General features: G+C 38.6%; 1 protein-coding gene across 1 annotated transcript; it reads right to left on the bottom strand.

Annotated features, from left to right (window-relative positions):
* Positions 1–274: 274 nt before the first annotated feature.
* On the bottom strand, positions 275–26,601 carry STEAP4 (STEAP4 metalloreductase). Its single transcript, XM_005901351.2, has 5 exons — positions 26,453–26,601; positions 7,509–7,966; positions 6,362–6,889; positions 4,936–5,100; positions 275–3,542 (listed from the first exon to the last, which is right to left on the bottom strand). Exons 2-5 carry the CDS (start codon positions 7,962–7,964, stop codon positions 3,279–3,281), a joined length of 1,413 nt encoding a protein of 470 aa, XP_005901413.2. The 5' UTR covers positions 7,965–7,966; positions 26,453–26,601; the 3' UTR covers positions 275–3,278.

Below are 26,601 nucleotides of genomic sequence, written 5' to 3'. Positions count from 1 at the left end.
CCCTACCTATTTGACCTGCCAATGCTTTTTCCATCTCTGAGGGTAAAAACTGAAACATGCAGAATGTTGGAATGCGTCATGTGCTGAGCGTAGGCATGTATCACATGAAGCTGCAAATCCACTAACGTGCTTTCCAACCACTGTACTTCCTTTCCTTTTCCTTATCCCTGAAAGGAACTATTTTTAGTTCCAGATGCTGGAACTACTGTGAACCAAAACCTTCAAGTCACTTTCTTTGGAATGCAGATGAGTCAACACCAGAATGATTATACAACTGGAAAAACTTTTAAAATAATGTTTAATGAGTACACATTTCCAAAAGCAGTCATCCCTTAATCTGGGGAATATATACAAAAATAAAAGGTGTATCATATAATAAAAATGTTCCTAGAATACAGGAAATGTATGAGGAGTGAGGAAGTTTAGTCTGACTTTTTTAATGTAGAAGAATAGTTTAGAACAGTTAAAAAGGACTATAGTTCACACAACACACCTATTTCTGTTTCAAACTCTTTTCCACCTTATGGAGACTGGGGGAATCAGCTGTGTTAGGATGGGCACATTGGTTTGATGGCTTGGGAATGGATATTGGGAGGGGTGAAGGGAGGGCACTGGCTTCTCTGGTCAGCTGGTGGGGCTTGGAGCCTTGTGGGTGAGGCCAGGTTCGTGCCCAGCAATGCCCTGTGATGCCAAAACCACCAGGGGTGCTCTGGAATGTCTGGCTCCCTGGATGCCTTTTGTGAAGTACCCAAGAAGAACATTTTTACTAGGTTATAAAAGCAGAATCCTTTTTACTGTAGGTAAGCTTTTTTTTTAAAGCTTGAGTGGGTTGCCATGTTAAATCCCAGGGTATCTTCCTGACCCAGGGACTGAACCCACATCTCTTATGTCTCCTGCACTGCAGGCGGATTCTTTACCCATTGAGCCACCTGGGAAGCCCCTTGTTTAACCTAAGAGTGGCATTTTCTAGTCTTAGTAATGAACCAGATAGCCAGTAAAAATCTTACTCTTTTACCAAAAAAGGAACATGGTTAACCCCAAAGGTTTCCTTTAGATTAGCCTGGATAGTACTTAACCTTTAGATAACCAATTCTCTAGCCAAAAGTCAGTGGCCAACCCTAGTACACTTGGGTATTTTGCATAAAATAGAATGAATGAGTAGTGACAGTTACCCTGTCTTTCTCACTGATGCCCTGGGGTCTTCACCACACAGCACAGCTCTGCTCAAAGTCTCAAGCTTTTTTGAATCCTTGAGTAGATCAAGGATAAACGAATGGAACATATATTCTGGGTGTCTTTTCATTAACACAAGCTGAAATTTAAAAATCTGTAAGGGTATAATGGGAAAGATTGAAGATGGGAGGAGAAGGGGACGACAGAGGATGAGATGGTTGGATGGCACCCCTGACTTGATGGACATGAGTTTGAGTGAGCTCTGGGAGTTGGTCATGGACAGGGAAGCCTGGTGTGCTGGAGTCCATGGGATCGCAAAGTCAGACATGACTGAGCGACTGAACTGAACTGAACTCAAGGGTATAATGAAACCAACATCTTCAAATGGTGCCAATGATATTAACTTCAGAAATAATTCAGCAATTACATTAAATGTTTTTAAATTTTTAATCCCAATTCTTCGCAAGTATTCTGAAGAAGTAACTTAAAATACACACTAAAGTTATAAGTGCTAAGGTATCCTCTGAAATGTTGTTTTAGTAAAAAATGGGTATAACCTAAATGTTGAATTAGAGCAGTGGTAAAATAAATGCATATTTGATGTAATATCATGCAGCCACTGATTCAATACATAAAGCATATAAGTAAGCAAACAAAGCTGCAGTATATTAAGTAAAAAAGGAAGGATACACAATTGAATATACAGTATAGGTAGAACTATTTTCAAAACGTTTTATAGAAAAATATTCTGGATTGTGGGTGATGTTTTAATATATTGTAATCATTTTGTATAATGTCATATAGAATATATGATAGTGAAAGTAAAAAGTAAAAGAAATGGCCTATGTGAGGCAGGCAGAAAATTGTCAAATCCGAAGACTTTTGGTTATTTCGGCTTGTGGAAAGGTCATACATAAGGCTCCTCTCAGCTCCATATATGAGCCAGGAAGGCTACTCCTGCTGAAGGTCATCTTGGAAATGGCATCATTACCACAGAAAAGCAGAGAAAACCATCCTGCCTTCCAGCTAGGACTTGAGAAAGAACCAAGTCTCCTATTACAAACTGCTGCTCACACCTCTTCTGCCTAAGACTTCGAAATTCTGTCTCATCTGTGTATTGGTCCAACTTATACTTTCAATATTCATTTAATTTCACTGCTTACATTTATAACAAACTATGATAAATTATAGAAGCTACTTTTTTATACTAGCAATTCATTTCATAGATGATTAATATTGAACAAATTTGAAATATGTTATTTACAAAGCATAGCACATAACCTAAATAATAGTAAACCTGATGTAGTACAAACTTTATAAAATTTATTTAATTTTTTTAAACTTTTTGCACAAGAGCTTTTATCAACTCTTCTTCACGTATGGTACATTGAGAAAATCCAAGTGGATATCCCTCATTTTTAACTCAATCTTTTTTACACTTATTCCTTTGTGGAGGAATGATTTTATGACAACTGTATAAGTTTGCATATATCCAGTCCATGATTATTTCTAATCTATTGTGAAATTTTTATTGTTTTACAAAATAATTCTCCACACTACATGTCCAGGTAGGTTAAAAAAAATATCAAAAAGTACACGTAACTACAGAATTTACCATGGCAATATTTATAATCACCTGCACTTCCAAAAACCAGAATAAAAATCTCATTCCTTTTGCTTCCTTGGCCCTCTTTTTAGACAGATCTAATAAAGCCCTTATCAGCGGCCACCATCTTAGTATTTTCTCTTTCACTCTACTTAGCCCTTGAACCAGAGAAGGAAACTGCATGTACTTCCCCTGGATTTTGCAAGACATTAGGTCATGCATGTTGCCCACAGCAAAGAAGCTTCTTATTGTGAAACCACAAAGCTAATGGTGATTCAGCCCCCCCACCTCCAAAAAAAGGAGAGGCAGAGACCAGCAGTGATTCAATGCGGACCTGAGATTAAATGGTGTCCCATTTCTCAAAGTCAGGCATGATTTCTTTCTCTGTTCACAAACTTCAGCCCATGGTGGGAGAAAAATACTTTCTTCACTGCACTAATTATTCTTCTCTAAACATGCAACACCACAGTTAAGAAGTCCAGGGGAATTGAATTTTGCTTTAGATATCTGTTTTTCCATTCAGTGATGATTCTGAGTATTTCGGGTTCCTTTCCCAACCCTGGCGGATCCGCATAAGGGTCTTGTCTATACAGGGCAAGATGAGGATGAACTTGATCACCAGCACTGTGCAAGGGATGATCAGCGCAATCACGTAGGCTGAAGGGAGATACCACACAAGATTCGAAGGGTTGAGGAATCTCTTCCCACCGTACACCAAGGTGTGGGCTGTGCACAAGATCAGGGTCAAATAACCCAGTTTGGACTATAAACAAGAAACAAAAACATTTACATTAACACTGTTTACATTTTCACGTGAAATACTGTGAGTCAGTGAAGGGTATTTGTCAAAGCGACAAGCCTTTGAAACCTGTAGTATTTAGAACACTGCCAAGAATGGAAAAAACATTAACTCTGCTTTAGGATGATCATTGTATCATTTAAAAAAAAAAAAAAAGAAAAGACTGCTTACAAATGACTTGGTGGTTTCATCTTAACCTAACTGGATAAGAAAGGTTCCCAGGAATAGATTCTTTTGCATTTGAATAAGTAATGTACCTTCTTTTTCAAGGGTAACACTCTTTCCTGGATCATCTTTTCTGGAGGCCAGAGATGAACAAAACACAGTATGTCCTCAAGAAATACCACTTTAGTGCATGTTGCTGACTAAAAACAGATACTAGCTGAATTGTCGGAGAAGGTGATGGCACCCCACTCCAGTACTCTTGCCTGGAAAATCCCATGGATGGAGAAGCCTAGTAGGCTGCAGTCCATGGGGTGGCTAAGAGTCGGACACGACTGAGCGACTTCACTTTCACTTTTCACTTTCATGCATTGGAGAAGGAAATGGCAACTCACTCCCTAACTTCAAGAACGAGGAATGTGTGTGTGTTTCTTTTTTAATTTGGTATCTGTGCAGGGCACAGCCTCCTCCATCATCCTGCTTTTATGGAGTTTCTCCTATCATGGGGTTTTTGTTCACAGGGGAGAACTTGTTCAACCTGGGGCCTATCTAACTCCTGCCTCAATACCTCCAGAGTTTCTGATTCAGTTTGGTAGGGGTGGGGCATGAGGATTTGTATCTAACATGATCCCAGGTGATGCTGCTGCTGCTGGTGGTCCAGATGCCACACTTTGAAGACCCCTGGTCTACAAAATTAGTTACTAACTGCCTTTAATGATGTATCTGGTGGTTGATGTGTGGAAACACTGATATTCCATCTTACAGACCAGCACTGAATCTGGTATGATGACAGGCTAGCATAGAAAGTTTTATACCCATAAGTCCATATTCTAAAGTTGATTTTCAGAAGTAGAAATTTTGTGTGTGGGTTTCTTTCCACCTTGAGCCTAGTATAGCTCCATGCACAGGGTTCAGTAGTAGTTGATGCTTTTCACTATGTACTCTTAGCTGTGTCTCTGGGAGTGGTCAGGAATCTTGTCCTGCTGGGAAATCAAACCATTATGGAATCTGCCTTTGGGTTCCAGAGTTTAGCTTTTCTAATCTGAAATTGTTTCAGTTGCTATTTTTATGTGATTGCTAGGGAACTGATGGAGCAAAATGAAAATTTATGCACGTATGAGAGAAAAATCAGAATATTTGTTAACTCAGAATCCTTTTGCACTAAAAAGTAGATTAAATCATGAAGTCCTTTTACCTGGACAAATCGAAACTCTCTCCAGTTGACCATGTTGCTAACTGATGGCAAGGAAGTGATTCCCAAGAGTACAAACAGGAAAAATCCGAGCATTCCCAAAGCGATATATGAATCACTGAGCCAGGAGTTAGTGGTACTAAATGGATTTTCTTTCTTGGTTATTACCTAAAATAGTTAGAAGCAATTTTTTAAAATTTCATTTTTTACAAATTGCCCAAACTTTTAAGGTGATGAAAAAATACCTCTACATCGTTTCTTTGCTCAATGCAAGTTGTATAACATTTCTGAAGAGTCACTCAAAATAATTACACTTAGAAAAATATACTTAGATATTATGTTTTTTGATAGAAAAAGTAATTGGTTCTATTAGGACTTTACTATGATAGTTGACTCCAGAAATTGTATAGAGAATTTTAATTGACCCTGTAAATCCTAAAACAAAATAAACATTTACTTAAACCTTCTTTACCATATGGCTTCTTGTTCCCCAAGCAAAAATTGATGTTCTCAAACGATTACATTAGGGTTCTGTTTTCCTGCTTTATATGCTGATTATTCACACACATGAAGTTTGAGTTCTTTTTTTTTTTTGGAATGTAGCTTCAGGTCTGTTGTAACACATCTTGAGAGAAATCTGGCCCCTGTAACATGACTATTACCCGAGGACATGCTATGTATTTGTTATGGAAATAATGTATAGAAATCCCACAGACACACCATCAATGAGTTATTGACTAATAAACTTTGACACTGCAGTAGGATTGATCAAAACCAATTATTTCCAAACCAGAACTGATGTATAGAACTTTCTCTGGAACTGCTTTAAGACTCCCTGAGCTGATTCTCTCTGAATATTGTGACTGTGCAAAATATAGTTTTTGACATTTGCTCAGAATTGTTTAGTTTTCTAGTCATTGAGGATGGCATCCCACAAGACAAACATTAACAGAGTTATAAACACCCTTTTGTAAATTTGTTTACATTCCTCTGATTCATGTTTGGACATGAAGCCCCCTCACTTATAAGATGGTTGGTTTTGACTTCCAAAAGAAAGTAGCATGCATAAAAATAGAAACTTTAAATTTTGGCTTCCATTTATTGAAGTAACTCAAGTAGGTTCATTAGGTTTTCCTGAGCCCTTACATCTGTGTACCAGTGAATCCTGAGAATACAGATATGGATTCAAGTGAACCTGGGAATCTAACTCTGACTCTTCAATAGTTATATGAGATTTCAACAGGATTTGTTAAAAAACCAAAGTAAAACAATAAGCTCCCCAAGACAAACATGAACTGTCTAATTGTAGCTGCTTTAAAAATTAAAGATGTTTAGAAGAGTGGTTTTCTATAATTATGAAATGGAATATGATGTAGCAAGATTGCTCTTTGACTTAAAAATAGGAGAATACAAGTGAGTAGAGATGTACCTGGGTAATGGTTCTGTTGTTCGATGTCCATCGTACATAATAACGAATAGGGATCACAAGTGTGTAGAGGACATGAAGGAAGGCAAATCCCAGTGCTATCAAGCCAAGCTGCTTTCTGCAAAGCATCCAGTGGTCAAGCCAGTCTGGGAATCGGCGGTATTTTGTACCTCGGTACAGCTGCAGAATGGCAGCAACAACACCAGGGAGGTAAACCAAGGCGAGCAGTGTGAGTGCTGCTATTGGAAAGACCCGATTTGGAATAGAAATAGGCAGACGGAATGTCCTGTCTCTTTTTTCATAAACATAAGGGTAGATTACTTCTCTTATTACACAGTAGAAAAAGAAGAAGACACACAGAACAGCAGACAAATAGAAGGGGAACCTCCACATTGGAAAGAGTTGTAGCGGGTAGTTTTCAATCTCATTGGCTGCCATGAGAGATCCTTTATCCAATGGAGTAAGTCCAAGACTACGAACGACGTCCATCACTCTTTGCTTGGCTTTGCTGTCATTTCCACAGATAAACACCTGGGTTAAAATAATTAGTTTTGTATTTATTCTTTCTTTAGTAATGGAGGACGTTGTTATATAGTAGTTAACTGCTTCTAAAATAAGGCTGTAGAGTGAACATATTTAATGAGATAATGGTTTAGACTTGCACATGTATGTTGGATAGTTAAGTACCAGGCTTTTAAGTTGAGAGTGGCTTAGGCATATGGCCTTGATATGATTAGACTTGGTTTTCTGCAGTACAGACAACTTGAGTTCTCTTCTGTATTTGTGGGTGCCACATCACTTACAGATTGTTTTTAATCTTGATGAATAAATGAAACCCATTTCATACAAAGTAATGGGAGTAGAAAGGATATCCTTCAACAATTTAGCAGTGTTATTTTCTAGTACTGACAGGAGGCCTCTAGAGGTTGACACCATTGGGTTCTATCATGCTGAAAGCTCAGGGTATAGATAATGGGAAATCACTACAATTGGTTACCCTACTTTGTCAAACCCAAGAAAGCTATTCATGGCACATATTAGCAAAATAAAATATTTTATTTTGAAATTATGTTTTGGAATCTTTGAGGTAAGTGCATATTAAGACATTTACTTTTTAAAGATGGAGTGTAAATCTATCTTGTAATCTTACCTGCCGACTTGCATCCAGCGCCCCTGACTGGAGAGCCCAGGCTGAGATGGTGTTAAATGCTTTTACCACGTGGGTTCCCGGCACCAACTGAGCAAGGTACTCTGCATTTGACTCTGGATACTGATTGATTTTGAGGTTGTTGCTGACATCAACCAATATTTTCCCCTTGAGAACCTCGGTTAATTCTGTGAGAAAATCATAATGTTCCCTGTGTATTGTTATGATTATAATGTCAGATTTCTGGGCTGCATCAGAGTAGCTCATGACCTCTGCATCACTGGGCAGCAGGCTGGACATCCCGGGGGTTCGACTTCCAAAAACAATAGAATAACCACACTGGAGCATTTTAAGTCCCAGTGATCTTCCAAAATCTCCAGTTCCAAAAATGCATACAGTTTCTTGCTTTTCTGAAGAATGCATAGTGAGAGGAGATGCATCTGTAGAAGTTTTCTCCATAACTGAAAGATAATCAAATACCCAAACAAAATATGAATGTTCTGGTAAAAAGGAATGAAAATTATATCAAGGAAACAGTGATTGAGTGATGTTTGAATCTTCTGATGAATTATCTCAAGCACATTCCCTACAAAATTTGGAAGGAGTAAAAACTGTCTCATATATTCTCATATGTCTTATTTAACAAAATCTTGTATTGGATGAAGAAACACAGTGAAAACCCAAGACATTTACCAGTTGTGGTCTTAAACTGTGGATGTGTATCACAATGATACTGCATTATTGAGTACTTACATTATTACATTAGTACTTACATTATTGAGTTCCCAAAATTCTCAAGAGCAAAATCTGACAAAGAATGCACTAATATGGAAATTATAGACCAACTTATTTATATTTAGTGATGCAAAATCCCAAATTAACCAACAGTATCTGGTAGCCTGTTATGAGACAGTGCACTTGGATCAGATAGGATTATTCTAAAAATGTAAAGATTAGTTCTATAAATTCAATATTATAAAATCTATTAATAGAATACACCATATTAGAAAATTATTTCCTCACGCTGGCTCCCAGCAGACCATATTTATGTATGCTAAGTGGACCTACATTAAAATTTGACAGTTTTTCTTTATTTTTATTATTTTTTTAAAAAGGAACAAATATATATTTCCTTAACATACAAAGTATCTTTCTCAACCTAAAATTCAGTTTCATACTTTAAAGAGAATTACTAGAAATATTCCTAATAAAGTCATAAATGAGGTAAATATATATATCCTATATTATTGTTTGGATTCTAGCTAACACAATTGTACTGGAGAAAGAAATTAGAGGTATAGAAATTCAAAAGGGGTTGTAGAAAATCAAACTGTAATCTTGGGAAACTCAAAAGTCAATTGAAAAAGTGCTATACACATAAAAGCAATTCAATATCTTGTCTGGGCACTCAATTAATATCAATGCTCTTCTCATATGAGAAAAATAAACCAATTTGAAGATTTAATAGAAGAAAAGGCCCTATTTATGGCTGCAACAAAATAGAGATAGTATTTAGGAATGAACTTAAGATACAGGGTATATATCGTATATATGGGGAAGATCCCCTGGAGAAGGAAATGGCAACCCACTCCAGTGTTCTTGCCTGGGAAATCTCATGGATAGAAGAGCCTGGTGGGTTAGAGTCCGTGGGGTCATAAAGAGTCAGACATGACTTGGCAACTGAGCATGCACACACACCAGATATGTACAAGATCCAAATGAAGAAAAATTTAAAAATCCCGTAAGACTCAGAAAATTCATGTAAATAGAACTGTACAGCATGTCTCTGGGTGGGTAGCCTCAGCTTCACAAAAATGTCAGTTTTCTCTGGTTTAATCTATACATTCTGAAAAGTGTGCTAGTTCTATTCTAATAAATAGAGGACCAGTTTTATTAAATATTTTAAATCTAAAATATTATTCTGCTGTCACAGAAATAACAAATGTTCAGTGGAATAGAGTAAAAAAAAATCAGAAATGAACCTAAATTTATATGATAAAGATGAGCATCTCAAGTCGATGTAGAAAAGATTGCTTATTCAGTAGCTAATATTATGACAACTAAATAACCAATTGGAATAAAAAGCTTAATCTATACTCACACTCTTCCCCAAGGTAAATTTAAAATATATTAAGACTTGAAATGTATTTTTTTTTTAAAGAAATGGACCTATAATAGAACTGTAAGAGGCCATGGAGAATTATTTTATAACCTTAGAGGGGAAAGGTTATAAACTTTATGACTTCAATATAGTAAAAGATTTCTTAATCTTACCCAATGTAAAAGAAATGCAGGGCAAAACTAACCTGATATAAAGTTATAAACCATCTGACTGTGTTGCTTTTTAAGATTTTGAAATTTAAATTAATAATAAATCAAATAAAACTTCTTGAAGTTTTTATGATCTAATAAAATCATCTAGAATATTCTCCATTTTCAAAGAATATTATTTCTTATTTTGATTCTGAATTTTCTCAAAAAAATTCTCTTTCCAATATTTAGTATATAGTGTAAGCTTTTAGTTAATCTTTTTTGGGGGGGCAGTGGGTAGTAGTCTCTTGTGTTCAGTGATGCAACCTCAGTGCTAAAAAGAGCACTGACTGTGATGGGCCAGGCATTTGTTGATAAATATTTATGGGATGATATTGGAGGGGTGGATCGTTAGAGTTGTAAGCTGCAGTTTGTTCTGTGTGTCTGGCACAGTGAGAGGTGCATGATGAAGAGGAAGCTGAATGAGAATAGAGTGAACACTGGGAGGAAGGGAGGAGTAAAGAGAGAAAGTTGGTGGTGGGGGAGCTATTAAGGACATTACTTCTTTCACCCAAATGGATTTAAAGTAAAACTCCATGAATTTGATGTGGAATTTCAAACCAGACCTAATCACTATTCACTTCCGACATAGTGAATTTCATGCAGATTGCAGAGCATATGAAGCTTTCACCTTTTAAGAAGAAGTTCAGAAATTTGCCCTTTTCATTTTAGCCTATGGAAAATACCTAAATTTTTTTGTTTTTGTTTTTTTCCAGTGTTGTGTTAGTTTCAGGGTATAGCAAATATATATATGTGTGTGTGTGTATTCTTTTTCATATTCTTTTCCATTATAGGTTCTTACAAGATGTTGAATATAGTTCCCTGTGCTATATAGTCAGTCCTTGTTTATCTATAATATATATATATATTATATATATATATATATATTAGTGTTTGTATGTTAATCCCAAACTCCTAATTTATCTCCCGTCCCTACTACCCCTCTGCTTTGATAACCATCCATTTTGTTTTCTACACCTGTGAGTCTATTTCTTTTTTGTAAATAAGTTTATTAGTATCATTTTAAAAAGATTCCACATGTAAGTGATACCATATGACGTTTGTTTTTGTCTAAATTACTTTGGGGTCTTCCCAGGTGGTGCTAGTGGTGCTAGTGGTAAGGAACTTGCCTGACAATGCAAGAGACATTAGAGATGTGAGTTTGATCTCTGGTCAGGACGATCCCCTGGAGGAGGGCATGTCAGCCCACTCCAGTATTCTTGCTTGGAGAATCCCACGGTCAGGGGAGCCTGGCCAGCTAGGGTAGAAAAGAATTGGACCCCTCTGAAGAGACTTAACATGCAGGGCCAGCCATGTTGCATTATTTCATTCTTTTTTTTTTTTTTTTCATTGTTTCTTTATTTCAGTGCATCCAAATTAAATTATTTCATTCTTTTTTAAGACTGGCTTATATTCCAGTGTTTATATATACAATGTCTTCTTTATCCATTCATCTCTTGATGGACATTTAGTTTTTTCCTTGTCTTGTCTATTGTAAATAGTGCTTCTATGGGAATGCATGTATCTTTTCAAATTAGAAAAAAGGAATTCTTACCTGAGCTTATCTGAAGCTGTGTATTAATATCTATATCACAGGCAGATCATTCAGACTTTTATAAATAATCATAAGTTATAGAGAAAAGGGACAAGACATATAAGACTTTTATATACTTCCACAGAAACTCTTTGAATAATTGAATTAACCACAACAGCTGAATCATTTTATAAACTAGCTGATGACTAATATCTTGAACTGTATCAGAGAAGGGTATGACTTTATATGAGAAAGCACCTGGAGATGAGCACAGCCTATCATATGGAAATACAGCTATGCCTTTGAAAAATTCTTAGGAGCATCTTCAAATACAAACTAGTGTAGCAATTTATATTTCTAATCAGTTAACAATTAGTTGTTATAACTCAAACCCTCAAACTGCTGAATGATGCTTTAATTTTTTACTTTGTGGAACTGGTTTGTAAGTGTATTGAAAGAATGCCTGTGTGCCTGTCTGTCCTATCATTTTTTTTCATTATTTGTCATAATATATTATTTTTCTCTTTTTTATATTGGAATGAACATTTGCAAGCAAAATACAGATTTGACAAAGTTCCTGGTGTCCTGCAGTGAGATGGATGATGTCTATATTGACATATTCTCATTTGGATCATCTTAATCATCTATTTCTGCTTTATTGACTATGCCAAAGCCTTTGATTGTGTGTATCACAATAAACTGTGGAAAATTCTGAAAGAGATGGGAATACCAGACCACCTGACTTGCCTCTTAGAAACCTATATGCAGGTCAGGAAGCAACAGTTAGAACTGGACATGGAACGACAGACTGGTTCCAAAAAGGAAAAGGAGTTCGTCAAGGCTGTATATTGTCACCCTGCTTATTAAACTTCTATGCAGAGTACATAATGAGAGACACTGGGCTGAAAGAATCACAAGCTGGAATCAAGATTGCCAGGAGAAATATCAATAACCTCAGATATGCAGACGACACCACCCTTATGGCAGAAAGTGAAGAGGAACTAAAAAGCCTCTTGATGAAAGTGAAAGAGGACAGTGAAAAAGTTGGCTTAAAGCTCAACATTCAGAAAACAAAGATCATGGCTTCTGGCCCCATCACTTCATGGGAAATAGATGGGGAAACAGTGGAAACAGTGTCAGACTTTATTTTTTTGGGCTCCAAAATCACTGCAGATGCTGATTGCAGCCATGAAATTAAAAGACGCTTACTCCTTGGAAGGAAAGTTATGACCAACCTGCTGCTGCTGCTGCTAAGTCGCATCAGTCGTGGTGCCCACCAGGCTCCTCCATCCCTGGGATTCTCCAGGCAAGAACACTGGAGTGGGTTGCCATTTCCTTCTCCAATGCATGAAAGTGAAAAGTGAAAGTGAAGTCACTCAGTCGCGTCTGACTCTTAGCGACCCCATGGACTATAGCCTACCAGGCTCCTCTGTCCCTGGCTTTTTTTCAGGCAAAAGTACTGGAGTGGGTTGCCATTGCCTTCTCCGGAATGACCAACCTAGATAGCATATTGAAAAGCAGAGATATTACTTGGCCAACAAAGGTCCATCTAGTTAAGGCTATGGTTTTTCCAGTGGTCATGTATGGATGTGAGAGTTGGGCTGTGAAGAAAGCTGATCACCAAAGAATTGATGCTTTTGAACTGTGGTGTTGGAGAAGACTCTTGAGAGTCCCTTGGACTGCAAGGAGATCCAACGAGTCCATCCTAAAGGAGATCAGTCCTGGGTGTTCATTGGAAGGACTGATGCTAAAGCTGAAACTCCAATACTTTGGCCACCTGATGCGAAGAGTTGACTCATTGGAAAAGACCCTGATGCTGGGAGGGATTGGGGGCAGGAGGAGAAGGGGATGACAGAAGATGAGATGGCTGGATGGCATCACCAACTCAATGGACATGAGTTTGAGTGAACTCCAGGAGTTGGTGATGGACAGGGAGGCCTGGGATGCTGTGATTCATGGGGTCGCAAAGTCAGACATGATCAAGCGACTGAACTGAACTCAACTGAATCATTGCAGAGAGAGTCCAGACTTTATTTTGATCATGTGGCCTCCACATGCATCTATTCTAAACTTTCATAAACTTAAAAAACACTGAAAATATTAATTACACTACACTAGTATTTTTTTTTTTTTTTTACTACACTAGTATTTTGTTCTCTACTTACTAGTGTGTGACCTTGGGCAAATTACTCAAGCTCTTTGTGTTTCAGTTACGTTATCTTTGAAATGAGAGCTCTGTAGTACCTACTTTAGAGACATTGTAAGGGCCAGATGAATTAATGTATCCATGTATTAAATGGCTTCTGCACATAAGAATTTATCAAAACATAGATGTAAAAACAGCTCAAGTGTGAATTTCCCTCATTTGTAATCTTACACATTTTAATACTTTCCTCTTAAAATGCAGCTGGAAATCCAATATAACACATTTGGGCTGTTACCCCAACCATTAAAATTTATTTTCACTCTTAAATCTTCAGAGACATCCCTGGGCAAATTGAAGATACAGAAACAATAAGGAGTTATTCAAATATCACTGATAGAGTTAATAGAAAGAAATATAGTTATTCCATTGGGCAGTTAGTCACTCTGTATTAAGTTATGGAAGTTTTAATGTTGATGATTGTGTTGCATACATCTTGAGTTGCACTTCAAATCCTCCTGGTTCTATTTCTAGTCACTGGGCAATAACTGAGCTCTGCAGTTTCCACTGCCTAACAGAAGCTCACTTTGGGGCTTTAAGTCTTTTATCTCTTGATCTTTGTTCTGGGCTTCTCTGAAACCTGTACCTGTTTGGCACTCAGACATGTACAACCCATGTCCCCATCAGAGGCCAGTGGGGAACAGGACTCCATGGATAAGGGCTTCCCTTTTCATTGTCTGGAACACAGTTCTGACACATTTCATAAGATTTCTTTGGAAGTGCCAGAGCAATTCTGGAAGTCCCAGAGCAATAGAGCACCACTCATCTGTGTGTGTGCCAAGTCGCCTCAGTCGTGTCTGACTCTTTGCAACCCCATGGGCTATAGCCTGCCCAGCTCCTCTGTCCATGGGAATTCTCCAGGTAAGAGCACTGCATAGAGTGGGTTGCCATTTCCTCCTCCAGGGAATCTTCCTGACCCAGGGATCAAACCCGCATCTCTTATGTCTCCTGCGTTGATATGTGGGTTCTTATCACTAGCATCGCCTGGGAAGCCCTCACTCATCTGTAACAGTGGCCAACTTAATGGGCTCTTGTCCTGTCTTTCCCTTGTTCACTGTTTTAAGTCCCTTGCTCCTCATTCCTTCTCCTTGCAATCACTTCTGTAATAAACTATCTGCATGCAAACCTTCGTCACAGGCTTTGCTTGCAAATCAACCCAGGGTAATATAATATTTTGATTATTATTATTATGTTTTATGATACAAGAAAAATGATCAGACCTAAGGTTATCATAACTAGGATAATAAAATAGATGTAAAAAATAAAATGTTAATTAATTTTCTGGAAGAATTTGATTCTACATTCTTGAAAAAAATAACCTAATGATAGGAGTTCATGAAAATGAGATGTACACATACTCTAAATCACAAGGGAGATCTCATTAAGGGTGTATTTTACAGGAAGTACTAGGTAAAAAAAGAAGTTATACCCATTTCAGACTTTGTAACTCAAAATAATTCCCACTTATAAACTTGGATTTATAGAGTTAGTAAGGGCTTCTTTGCATGAAATGTTCCTTTGGTATCTCTGATTTTCTTGAAAGGACAGAAATGGTATGGACCTAACAGAAGCAGAAGATATTAAGAAGAGATGGCAAGAATACACAGAAGAACTGTACAAAAAAGATCTTCATGACCCAGATAATCACAATGGTGTGATCACTGACCTAGAGCCAGACATCCTGTAATGCGAAGTCAAGTGGGCCTTAGAAAGCATCACTATGAACAAAGCTAGTGGAGGTGATGGAATTCCAGTTGAGCTATCCCAAATCCTGAAAGATGATGCTGTGAAAGTGCTGTACTCAATATGCCAGCAAATTTGGAAAACTCAGCAGTGGCCACAGGACTGGAAAAGGTCAGTTTTCATTCCAATCCCAAAGAAAGGCAATGCCAAAGAATGCTCAAACTACCACACAATTGCACTCATCTCACACGCTAGTAAAGTAATGCTCAAAATTCTCCAAGGCAGGCTTCAGCAATATGTGAACCGTGAACTTCCAGATGTTCAAGCTGGTTTTAGAAAAGGCAGAGGAACCAGAGATCAAATTGCCAACATCCGCTGGATCATGGAAAAAGCAAAAGAGTTCCAGAAAAACATCTATTTCTACTTTATTGGCTATGCCAAAGCCTTTGACTGTGTGAATCACAATAAACTGTGGAAAATTCTGAAAGAGATGGGAATACCAGAGCACCAGATCTGCCTCTTGAGAAGTTTGTATGCAGGTCAGGAAGCAGCAGTTAGAACTGGACATGGAACAACAGACTGGTTCCAAATAGGAAAAGGAGTTCATCAAGGCTGTATATTGTCACCCTGTTTATTTAACTTATATGCAGAGTACATCATGAGAAACACTGGACTGGAAGAAACACAAGCTGGAATCAAGATTGCCGGGAGAAATATCAATAACCTCAGATATGCAGATGACACCACCCTTATGGCAGAAAGTGAAGAGGAACTCAAAAGCCTCTTGATGAAAGTGAAAGAGGACAGTGAAAAAGTTGGCTTAAAGCTCAACATTCAGAAAACAAAGATCATGGCATCCGGTCCCACCACTTCATGGGAAATAGATGGGGAAACAGTGGAAACAGTGTCAGACTTTATTTTTGGGGGCTCCAAAATCAGTACAGATGCTGACTGCAGCCATGAAATTAAAACACACTTACTCCTTGGAAGGAAAGTTATGACCAACCTAGATAGCATATTCAAAAGCAGAGACATTACTTTGCCAACAAAGGTTTGTTTAGTCAAGACTATGGTTTTTCCAGTGGTCATGTATGGATGTGAGAGTTGGACTGTGAAGAAGGCTGAGCACCGAAGAATTGATGCTTTTGAACTGTGGTGTTAGAGAAGACTCTTGAGAGTCCCTTGGACTTCAAGGAGATCCAACCAGTCCATTCTGAAGGAGATCAGCCCTGGGATTTCTTTGGAAGGACTGATGCTAAAGCTGAAACTCCAGTACTTTGGCCATCTCATGCGAAGAGTTGACTCATTGGAAAAGACTCTGATGCTGGGAGGGATTGGGGGCAGGAGGAGAAGGGGATGACAGAGGATGAGATGGCTGGATGGCATCACTGACTCAATGGACGTGAGTCTGAGTGAACTCCGGGAGTTGGTGATGGACAGGGAGGCCTGGTGTGCTGCGATTCATGGGGTCTCAAAGAGTCGGACACGACTGAGCGACTGATCTGATCTGATCTGAAGGGCTTTTTGTTTAAAGACTAGGGAAAAACAAACAAACAAAAACTTTCCTAGTCCTCTTTTATTTGCAGATGTATGATGGAGGGAATAAAGAAAATAAGGAAGGTGGTAAACAAGAAGCAGAGTTATTAAGGGAAAGTTGGGGTAATTTAGTTATGGCTAAATTATGGCACAGTGGTGTCCTTCCTTCAGCTCTTTGCAAAACTCAGTTACATAACAGGAAGGAAAATAAGACTATCCCCTGGTTTGGAAAATCTCCAGGTTTTGGCTTCCCTGGTGGATCAGATGGTAAAGAGTATGCATGCAGTGCGTGAGACACAGGTTCAGTCCCTGGGTTGGGAAGATCCCCTGGAGAAGGAAATGGCAACCCACTCCAGTATTCTTGCCTGGCAAATCCCATGGATGGAGAATCCTGGCAGGCTACAGTCCATGGGGCTGCAAAAAGTTGGACACAACTGAGTGACTTCACTTTGCCTCCTCTGGAAGCATGTCCCATAGAGGGAGGCCAAGGCAGGTAAAGCAAACCCACAAGAGTGTTTATATACATCAGAGATTGCCAACCAATGATGCAGATGCAAATGTGGCAGAGACAACTGTAAGGGCCATGGGAGAAGCCACCACTAAGAAGCATGAATGTGTGTGTGTGTGTGTGTGCGCACACCTATGTGTGTGTGATGAGGGGGCACTAATTTTGGTCATGTAGAGTCAGTTTTAGAGGATTCTAGAGTATTAAGCGGAAGAGGCAATGGCACCCCACTCCAGTACTCTTGCCTGGAAAATCCCATGAATGGAGGAGCCTGGTGGGCTGCAGTCCATGGGGTCGCTAAGAGTCAGACACGACTGAGCCACTTCACTTTCACTTTTCACTTCATGCATTGGAGAAGGAAATGGCAGCCCACTCCAGTGTTCTTTCCTGGAGAATCCCAGGGACGGGGGAGCCTGGTGGGCTGCTGTCTATGGGGTTGCACAGAGTTGGACATGACTGAAGCAACTTAGCAGCAGCAGCAACAGAGTATTAAGAATTTGGAAATGCCCAAACAGGATAAAAAAATTTTATATTTTAAATGATTATATTTAACAAATCAATGATATTAGTAAAGAAACCTTTTTATTGGGAGCAATGATAGATTCACAGGAAGTTTACAGATAGTACAAGAGGTTCTTGTGCATCCTTTTCCATGTCCTCCAGCACGTACTTTCACATAGCTAGAGGACAACATCAAAGCTGGGAGACTGACACGAGCACATTGGCTGTGTCCCTCTGTGCTGTTTTATCTCATGCGTAGTTTCATGTGGCCACTATTGCCAACAAGATGCAGAGCTATTCCATTACTACCCCCTTTATAGTCATACCTGACTCCCTCTCTGCCACCTCCCCCAACTCTGAAAGTCATTAATCTTTACTCTGTAATTTTATCATTTTGAGAATTTTATGTAAGTGAAACCACACAAAAGGAAACATTTTCCTATTGGCTTTTTTTTTTTCCACTTAGCATAATACCCTTAAGATCAATCCAAGTTGGTGCATGTGTAAATAGTTTGTACAAATAGTTTGTTCTATTTTAGTGTTCAGTCCATGGTACAGACTTTTTCGGTTGCTTATTTGCTATCTGAATGTCTTGTTTGGAAATGTTGGAACAGAATTACAAAATTTGCATGTTTTAAATGCTTATACTTAAAAAAAATCAATGCTATTAAATGCTCAGGTAGCACCTCCTGAGATTCTGAATCAATTGTTCTGAGATTGGGCCCAGGAATCTGTATTTTTTGGTAAAAGAACAAACCAAACAACTGAGTTCTCAAGAGCATCCAGAGCTGAGAACCACTGGAGAGATATGGTGGGGAGGGAAAAGGCAGAGGGAGAGCAGGCTATGGATGAGCTTATAAGGGGCTGCAGAAACATTTCACTTACTTTAAAATTTCTTCCTCTAAGTAATAATTGGCTGGGTATAATTGATAACCTAGAATTCCTATTTTTATGGTAACTGAAGAGTGTTCAGACACCCCAAGGGAGAGGATCAAGGGATGCCAGATACAACACTTGGTAGCTTTGCTCTGTAACTCCCTTAAGGAAACTAATGAGTTGTTTTCCATGAGCCACAAGTTATAATTTGATCAAATTCAGCCATGAATCCACTACAGTTATTCCTCCATAGCATCTCTCCTTTGGTGCCATATAACATCCTGGTTACATTTGGATGAAACCAGTATTAGAGATATTCTGTCCCTGTCTCCCTTTGAGAATTCAGCTTTGAATTCTGAACTGAGTTTTCACACAAGGTTTTGAATTCCTCCTACATTGTCCTCTCCAGACACCCATCTCCCCTCCTTCAGGGTTGCTGTTTCCAAGTCCAGTGATCTGGCTTGGCACCTCCCAGAGAGTCAGAATAGAAATAACACTTTAAAACTCCATACGCTGTGGCAGGATTTTTCATTTTAATTTGATGCCTGTAAACAGGGATTCTTCTCAGTCCTTCTTTCTGTTTTATTATCCCTTCTGAATTTCACTCTGAAAGCCCTACATGACTTGACAACATATTTGTAATGAGCTGAAGCCCATCAATCAAATATTTCCTTTCCTCACCAGGCATAGGGGCAGGAGGGAGTTCTGCAACTAGTCCAGCCTTCCTGTAAGATTCAGAGCATTTGTTTTAATATATCCCAGGGATAACTGGAAAGCAAAAAATAGTCCAAAAATTTTTTTAAGAAAAACCTTACAATAATACATGAGCTCATCCTATTTATTCATGGAGCTATTTTTGTATTTAGTGAGGTCAAGGCTTTTTAGGGAGAGCAAGCATGCTTACATTTAAGTACATATTCTTTTACTGACAGTTATATATTATTGTAGCAAAATCAGAAGACCTTGATTTAAAAAGACCACTGACTGTAGTTTATAAAAAAATGTAATGTGCCCATAATCAGTGGAGTTTTCTAATTTTTGACAGTTCAATCTTCAGTCTATATATGTTATTTGAAAATATAATAGTACATTTCGTATTTTAGCCTTGTAGTTAGAAGTACCTCTGTTAGTAATAGCTATAGACTAACATAAATCTGTCATCTAAAGCCCTTAGTTTAAATAAAGAAACCACTGCAGATTGGTTGCTAAAAAACTAATTATTTCAATTGTTTTGGGAGAAAATGTTACATATCTCATGGCACCCTAATTTACTGATGATTAGTTTTTATGCTATCTAATAGAATGACACAAAAGGAAACTAATCAAGTTGTACAACTTGATCAAGTAACAAGAACATAACTAAATATAAAACTTTTACGTTGATGTTCTATGGGGATAAATATCCACGTGGATTGCTAGTAAGTAAAACTAGCTGTGACATGCGGTATAGCTAAAATGATTCTGTCAGTAGCGTTTCACTACCGTCCAATGAATTATCAGGAGAGCAATGTGACGCAGCTCTGTGTTACCTATTTGAATTATAGTTTAGATGAAACTCTATTTTTAATATTAGTTCTTTGGTGAAATTCTGATCCAATTAAAGATCTTTCTCATATGTGTTTTCACATTTAGGTCTCAGTTGCATCTGTCAAGAGACATGAAGATTGTTTTATGATTCCCTGACTAAGAGTTTTATCATGTAGGTTCATTAGCCCCTGTCTAGGCTGGTTAGTTCATTTGATTAAAGCTGGGGCTCATGACAGAAAGGTCAGGGGTTCAGTCGTGTCTAAGTTAATTTACCTTTACCTCTGTTTACATACAAAATTCTGAGCAACTTCTTATAGATCTGTCATTCACCTCAATTCACCATCAGGAAAACAACTCTATCTCACTGACTTGGTGGCATTTGACTTGTACATACTATTAATACCTGAGCATTTGCTTATTGGTTAATCTGGTGATTGTAAAAACCCACTTAATATTTAGTGTCAATTAGTGGATTTTGCTTTTCTAGGATTGCTGTAGTCAGTCAGAAACATTTAGGAATTTATTTGATCATTTCAAAATTAACTTTGTTTAAATAAATTTTCTATAAATAGTCATTTATCCTCACCTTGAAGCCACTGGGAATTATCTGAATATTGATTACTGCCAACCTGTGGATCTGATCCTGTTTCCCTCTCTCCCTTTAACTCTGCTGATGGTGTAACTCCAATCTGCTTCAAAGCATCTCCTTACAATGTTTAGAAATCTCCTGGGGGTGCTTTATATGTCCTTTATATAGTCTCTTTCATCTTCTTTTCGGTACCATTTGCTTTCAGTTTTAATTTGGCTTTGGAGGCAAGGATCCCCAACGGCCAGAGTACTTTTAATATTTTCCAAGACCCCATGAGCTCGAGCTGTATGGAATGATCTGGCCTTGCAGCTGCTCCATTTCTTACCCCAGGAGAGAAAGTGCTCTTGAAACTCCTTCCCCTTCTCATGTTATACTAGACTGAGAGCACTGCTGGTTGATAAATATATTTTAGTGAATCAGCTCCTCCTTTTTAATTCCTAGATTTTTAACCGCGGCTCTTTTTAGTGGTGTGGTGTGGCTGGAGCTGGCTTGCCAGCTGAAAGTTTGAAATTAGCCAACTTTGGAGATTTCACGCCATAGAAATCAGCAAGTGCTTCTATTTAGGATATCTTTTTTCCTTAGAGAGCCATTTACCGTCACACACTGGCTCTTTCTCTGTCTCTCGTCTTCTTCTCTCCAAGACTCTGCCTGGGACCATGGAAATGGGAAAATGGTTGGACTGATAGGATGATACACTTTCTCAATCCTGACTCTGGACTTTAAGCCTTAAAATCTCTTTCCTTAGAGCCTCTCCCCCTCTTCTAGGGAGGCTCAGGCTCATAGGTTCTTAATGAAAACAGAAGCCATGTGGGTCCCTCTACCCCAGCAAAGGTCCCAGGCCCTTTCAACCCCACACATGGAGTTAACACAATTTGGACTATAAGTCTGACACTGCTAGACTCTTGGCTCCCTTCAGAAGATAGATACAGGGACCTCTTTGTGTATCATCATTCCCAAACACATAGTTTTGAAGTTTTCAGACATGCATTAAAAAAAAAAAAGGAGTTTAGGATCTTAGTTTGGGATAAACATTATTGGCTGCAATGTATCATTTACCAACTTACTGACTGCTTTCTCTTCAAGTGCCTCCCATATCCCATACTGCTATGTCAGGGCAATTGAATACAAAGAAGAAATCACTTTAATAGCAGTACTTGGGTACTGGAAAAGAAATAGCCATTTCTACAATAAGAGTGATTTGATGTAACTTAGTTCTTTTTAGCTAATCAGTAGGCTTCATTTTGGAGAAGGCAATGGCAACCCACTCCAGTACTCTTGCCTGGAAAATCCCATGGACAGAGGAGCCTGGTAGGCTGCAGTCCATGGGTCGCTAAGAGTCGGATATGACTGAGCAACTTCACTTTTACTTTTCACTTTCATGCATTGGAGAAGGAAATGGCAGCCCACTCCAGTGTTCTTGCCTGGAGAATCCCAGGGACGGGGGAGCCTGGTGGGCTGCTGTCTCTGGGGTTGCACAGAGTTGGACACGACTGAAATGACTTAGCATCAGGCTTCATTTCTTATGCCATGCCTTCAGGTATTAAAAGAAAGGCTCAAGTGTTTTATTTAAGTTAAACTAATTAAAACCTTTAAAATTCAATATTCCAACTTTCATGACCTCAGTTAAATGCATTAATTGCATTATGTCACTCTTTAAAATGAATTAAATGCCAAAGTATTATAGTTACAAATTTATTATGAATCTTACCCAGGATAGCAACATAATAGGGTTATTAAATTAAGGTTAATTAGAAGAAACACCAAGATTCCTACAATTTATTTATTCTTTTAAAAAAGCAGAATAATTTCCACTACTTACTTTATATGTATTGTAGAGTATAAAGCAATCTCATGCTTCTTCCCAAAGGGCAGGTAGTTGAAATCTGAACACTTTGACCCTCTTAACTAGTATAGCACAGGAGGTATCTGTGCATATAACCTCCTATGTCCATAATTATTAGCATCTTTCAAAAACAAAAATTAGTGTATCAGCAATGTCTTGATACACTAAAACAATGTCTTGATACACAAAAACACTGCATGTTTTTGACAGATTTATTGAAAAACCTCTCTGTGCAAGGCCCTGTGCTACATAAGAGGGGTAAAGTGATAAACTAGACTGTTCTTGTCCTCATGGGGCTCCTGTCTTGGGGAGGATATAGACACATAAACTGCTGTAAAACAACATGTGAAGACATTGAATGTACAGAGAAGGGCGCTAATCTGCCTGGGAAGCAGAACAAGAAAGTTTACCAAAGTCTTTGCATAACTGTTTCAGCCACTGCTCTATTTGGGCTCAAAGCTATTTCCATACCTTATAAACTGAGATGTATAAATGAAAGATGTATGATCAGAGTGGACCATTAGCCATGTTCTCCTATTCTGATTCTTCTCAGTTATTGAGCCATCGCCAGTGAAAATCTGATTGGAGCACTTGGCTCTGTGCTTGAACCATTATTTTCCCTCAATTTATTTGGAGCTAAGGCAAAAGCGATGATCTAGTGTGTTTTCTGATACCCCCCTCCCCAAGAGGTATGCTATATTGTTATATTAAGTTGCTTCTTAGATTTCTTTGTATTCAGAATTATAGTTCCTGACTTTTCAAAATTATCCTTTGCATACATTTGCCTTCCTTATAAGATGAAAAGTGAACTTCATCCTGACATGAAGACTGATCATATAATCTACATTTAAAAGTAACATATATCTCTCAAAATAACTTCAAAATACTCAGCCATCAAAATTCAGTATGGTAAGGCTTCTTTACACATGGCAGACAACACTCTTCTAGAAAATTGTAGAGAAGCATTCAGATTTGGATGTCATGTCCTGCCTAGTTAATTAGGGTGGAAATGCTTCTTTGAGTAGAACATTGCATATTTTTTTGCAGTGATGTATTTCTGAAAGATGATCTTCAAACAGTGCAAACACTCTTTGATCCTTTTTCCATAATAATTTGGTAAGAACAAATTGCTTAAGTATGTTGGCCAAATATGTTTTCTTATCATGTATTATTTTCAGCATTAGTTATCCTTTAGTTATTAGCTCTATTCCTTGCAGGCCTGATTTTTCTCAATAAAATAACAAGTGTTAATTAAAATCATTTTGGAAATGACCCAAAAGTCATTTAAAATATCATGGTAGGTGGGACATGTAATGTGGAACTCTTCATAGTTAACTGTCCTCATAGTTAACTAATGACCTGTTCTCTTTGGATGTACAAAGCACAGAAGGATGTACAAAAGCAGTCATACAGGTGACTTCAGAGGCCTTGTAAAGTTTATTACTTTTGGCCTAATTGTAACTTAGAAAAAAAAAATCCCACACAGAAAACTTCACTATCCACAGCATGTCCTAGACTGTTAGAGTAGGACTTATAGGTAAATGTAGTTGCAGACACTTAATAATTGACTTCTCTCCCTGGTGGCTCAGACAGTAAAGAATCTGCATGCAATGCTGGAGACCAGGTTCAACCCCTGGGTCAGGAAGATGTCCTGGAGAAGGAAATGGCAACCCACTCCAATACTCTTGCATGGAGAATTTCATGGGCAGAGGAGCCTGACAGGCTACAGTCCACGGGGTAGCAAAGAGGCAGACGTGACTGAGTGACTAATTTTCAATTTCTCCCTGGTCGCTCAGATGGTAAAGAATCTGCCTTCCATGCAGGACACCTAGGTTTGATCCCTGGGTGGGGAAGATCCCCTGGAGAAGGGAATGGTTACCCACTCCGCTATTCTTGCCTGGAGAATTCCATGGCCAGAGGAGTCTGACAGGCTACAGTCCACAGGGTGGCAAAGAGCTGGACACAACTGAGTGACCAACATTTTAAAAAGAGTTTTTCACTTTTTCAGAGGATAATCCAGAGGAAACCTACAAGATGCCCTGGCAAGTCTTCAAGTTTGAAAAGTGATTGTATTTTTTTTTTCTGCTAGCAGCTTATTAACTTTATTAAGATTTTAAAAGGAAATAATTTTGAAATAGCAGTTAACAAAAGATTCAAATGACTTCCAAAGAGAACTGGGTGGTGAGGATCATGAAACACTGGATGTGTTTCTGAGGGCAACTTCAGAATCAGCTACTCAGGAAACTTTAAAAAGAGAATTTATACCCTTTTAATAATGTCATGAATAATGGTAGCATAATGAGGGTTGATCCTTGAGGAAATGTGGAATGACTGCTCAAATGTTCTTCAATTTTGAAATTTTATGATAAATGAATCCATTTTCCTCAAAACTGTTCAGAACAAGGCTCAGGGTTTTCAATTTAAGCACAGGTTTATAAAAATTTATTTGGTTACTTCTAACACCAGTTAGCAAGCTTAAGCAAGGTAGGCATCTGGAAATCATTCTGAAATTAGGGGTGAGGCCTTGAACAGGCTGGTTTCTGAACCTCAGGCTGCCGCGTGAACTTCAGCAACACCATAAACGTTGCTGGATGGAGAGAGTGCCATGACCCAATTTCTCCATACACATGTTCCATTTACTTTACAACCTCCAAGCCTGATAAATAAGGAGTGCTCCATCCTGTTTTCTGGGGTGGCGGTGTTTGCCATGCAGGTGGAATACAGGCAGGTATTGATACCGTGCTAAATCACAGCATTCTGAAAAACTTGGGGCCTTGCAAAAGGCCATATCTCAAAAAAGTTACTGCTTCAAATAAATGTGCCATTTTATAAAATTACACCTACTGTATCAGAAAAAAATGTTCTTTCATGTGAGTGACATTTATATGACTGTCATTTATACGGAATAGGACATTCTCACAGAGCAAGGCTGAAGAATTGGTTTGGAAAGCTGAGAGTATTCTCTGAATGATAAAAGTGGTGCAAATCCAAGGTATTCAGTAGAAAAAGACTGTCTCTCCACAATTGGGTAGTTTCCCTAAAAAAGTGAAACCTGCTTTATTATGAAGAAAGAAATTTCTTAGTTAGACATATGTCATTGATGAAGTTTTCAATGTATTTCAAACCTACAAGCATCTTTAGTCATGGGTTTTTACCTTGTTAGAGGTGGATTTTGTGGCTACTCTGCTCCAATAGTCTTTTATTTTATATGTGTGGAAACTGAGGCTGAGGTGTTGAACTTCTAATTAGAACTAAGAATAGAATTCTCCAGTCCCACCCCTGCCCTATTCTCCACCCAGTTGACTTTCCTTTAGACCAGTCATCTTCTAAAGAAAGTTTTAAAATTACTATCCAGAGGGGAAAAGTACCTTCCAGCTGCCTCTGGACAAACAGGGAACCAAAGGTTTTATTTACTCTTCACATCGATTACATTCCAAAGCAGAATTTCTCTGGATTAACAATTGCTAAAGATCAAGGAACGAAGCAGTTGCAAATCTCAGGACGCATTTTCAGCTCTTGGCCAGGAAGTGTAGTCAGATCTGAGATTGTCTTTATCTAGAAGTAAGACACAGAGAGAAGTCCAAAGCCCCAAGTCTTCCTTCTTAGGGCTCCTCTGCACCCCGAGGAAGCAAGAGAGAAAACTCCTGGAAGCAAGCCGCTTGCTGAATTGCTTAACTCATCCTGCCACACCCTTGGGTGGTCTTGCACCTTCTTCCCAGGGCGAGCAGGTTTGCGGAGCAGAGTCCTGGAAGCAGGGATTCGAGGTGGGCAGAAGCTGATAAGGGAGGGGAGCCCTATGGCGAAAGGTACCAGGCGTAGGCCGGCAGCAATATGACCCACCTGCGGGAGAGGTGCTTCTGAAGCGGCTGTGGTCCAGCGCCGCTGCTGCAGGGCGCAACGAGGGCCAGGCTGGGAGGGGACGCTGCTCGGTGCTCTGTGCTCCGGTGCTTTGCCACGCTCAATTTAAGAAGCCCAGAGCGGAGGGAGGG

Source organism: Bos mutus, chromosome 4, assembly GCF_027580195.1.
Source record: "Bos mutus isolate GX-2022 chromosome 4, NWIPB_WYAK_1.1, whole genome shotgun sequence".
NCBI lineage: Eukaryota > Metazoa > Chordata > Mammalia > Artiodactyla > Bovidae > Bos > Bos mutus.
This window is presented reverse-complemented; position numbering and strand designations above follow the sequence as displayed.

Bases quoted from the DNA above. Each gene is read 5' to 3' on its own strand.
- STEAP4 (XM_005901351.2), bottom strand. From the start codon at position 7,964: ATGGAGAAAACTTCTACAGATGCATCTCCTCTCACTATGCATTCTTCA. The intron at 6,890-7,508 runs GTAAGATTACAA...ATTTTAACCCAG, and splicing joins CGCTGGATGCAAGTCGGCAG to GTGTTTATCTGTGGAAATGA. The intron at 3,543-4,935 runs GTAAAAGGACTT...TCTTGTTTATAG, and splicing joins GAGAGTTTCGATTTGTCCAG to TCCAAACTGGGTTATTTGAC.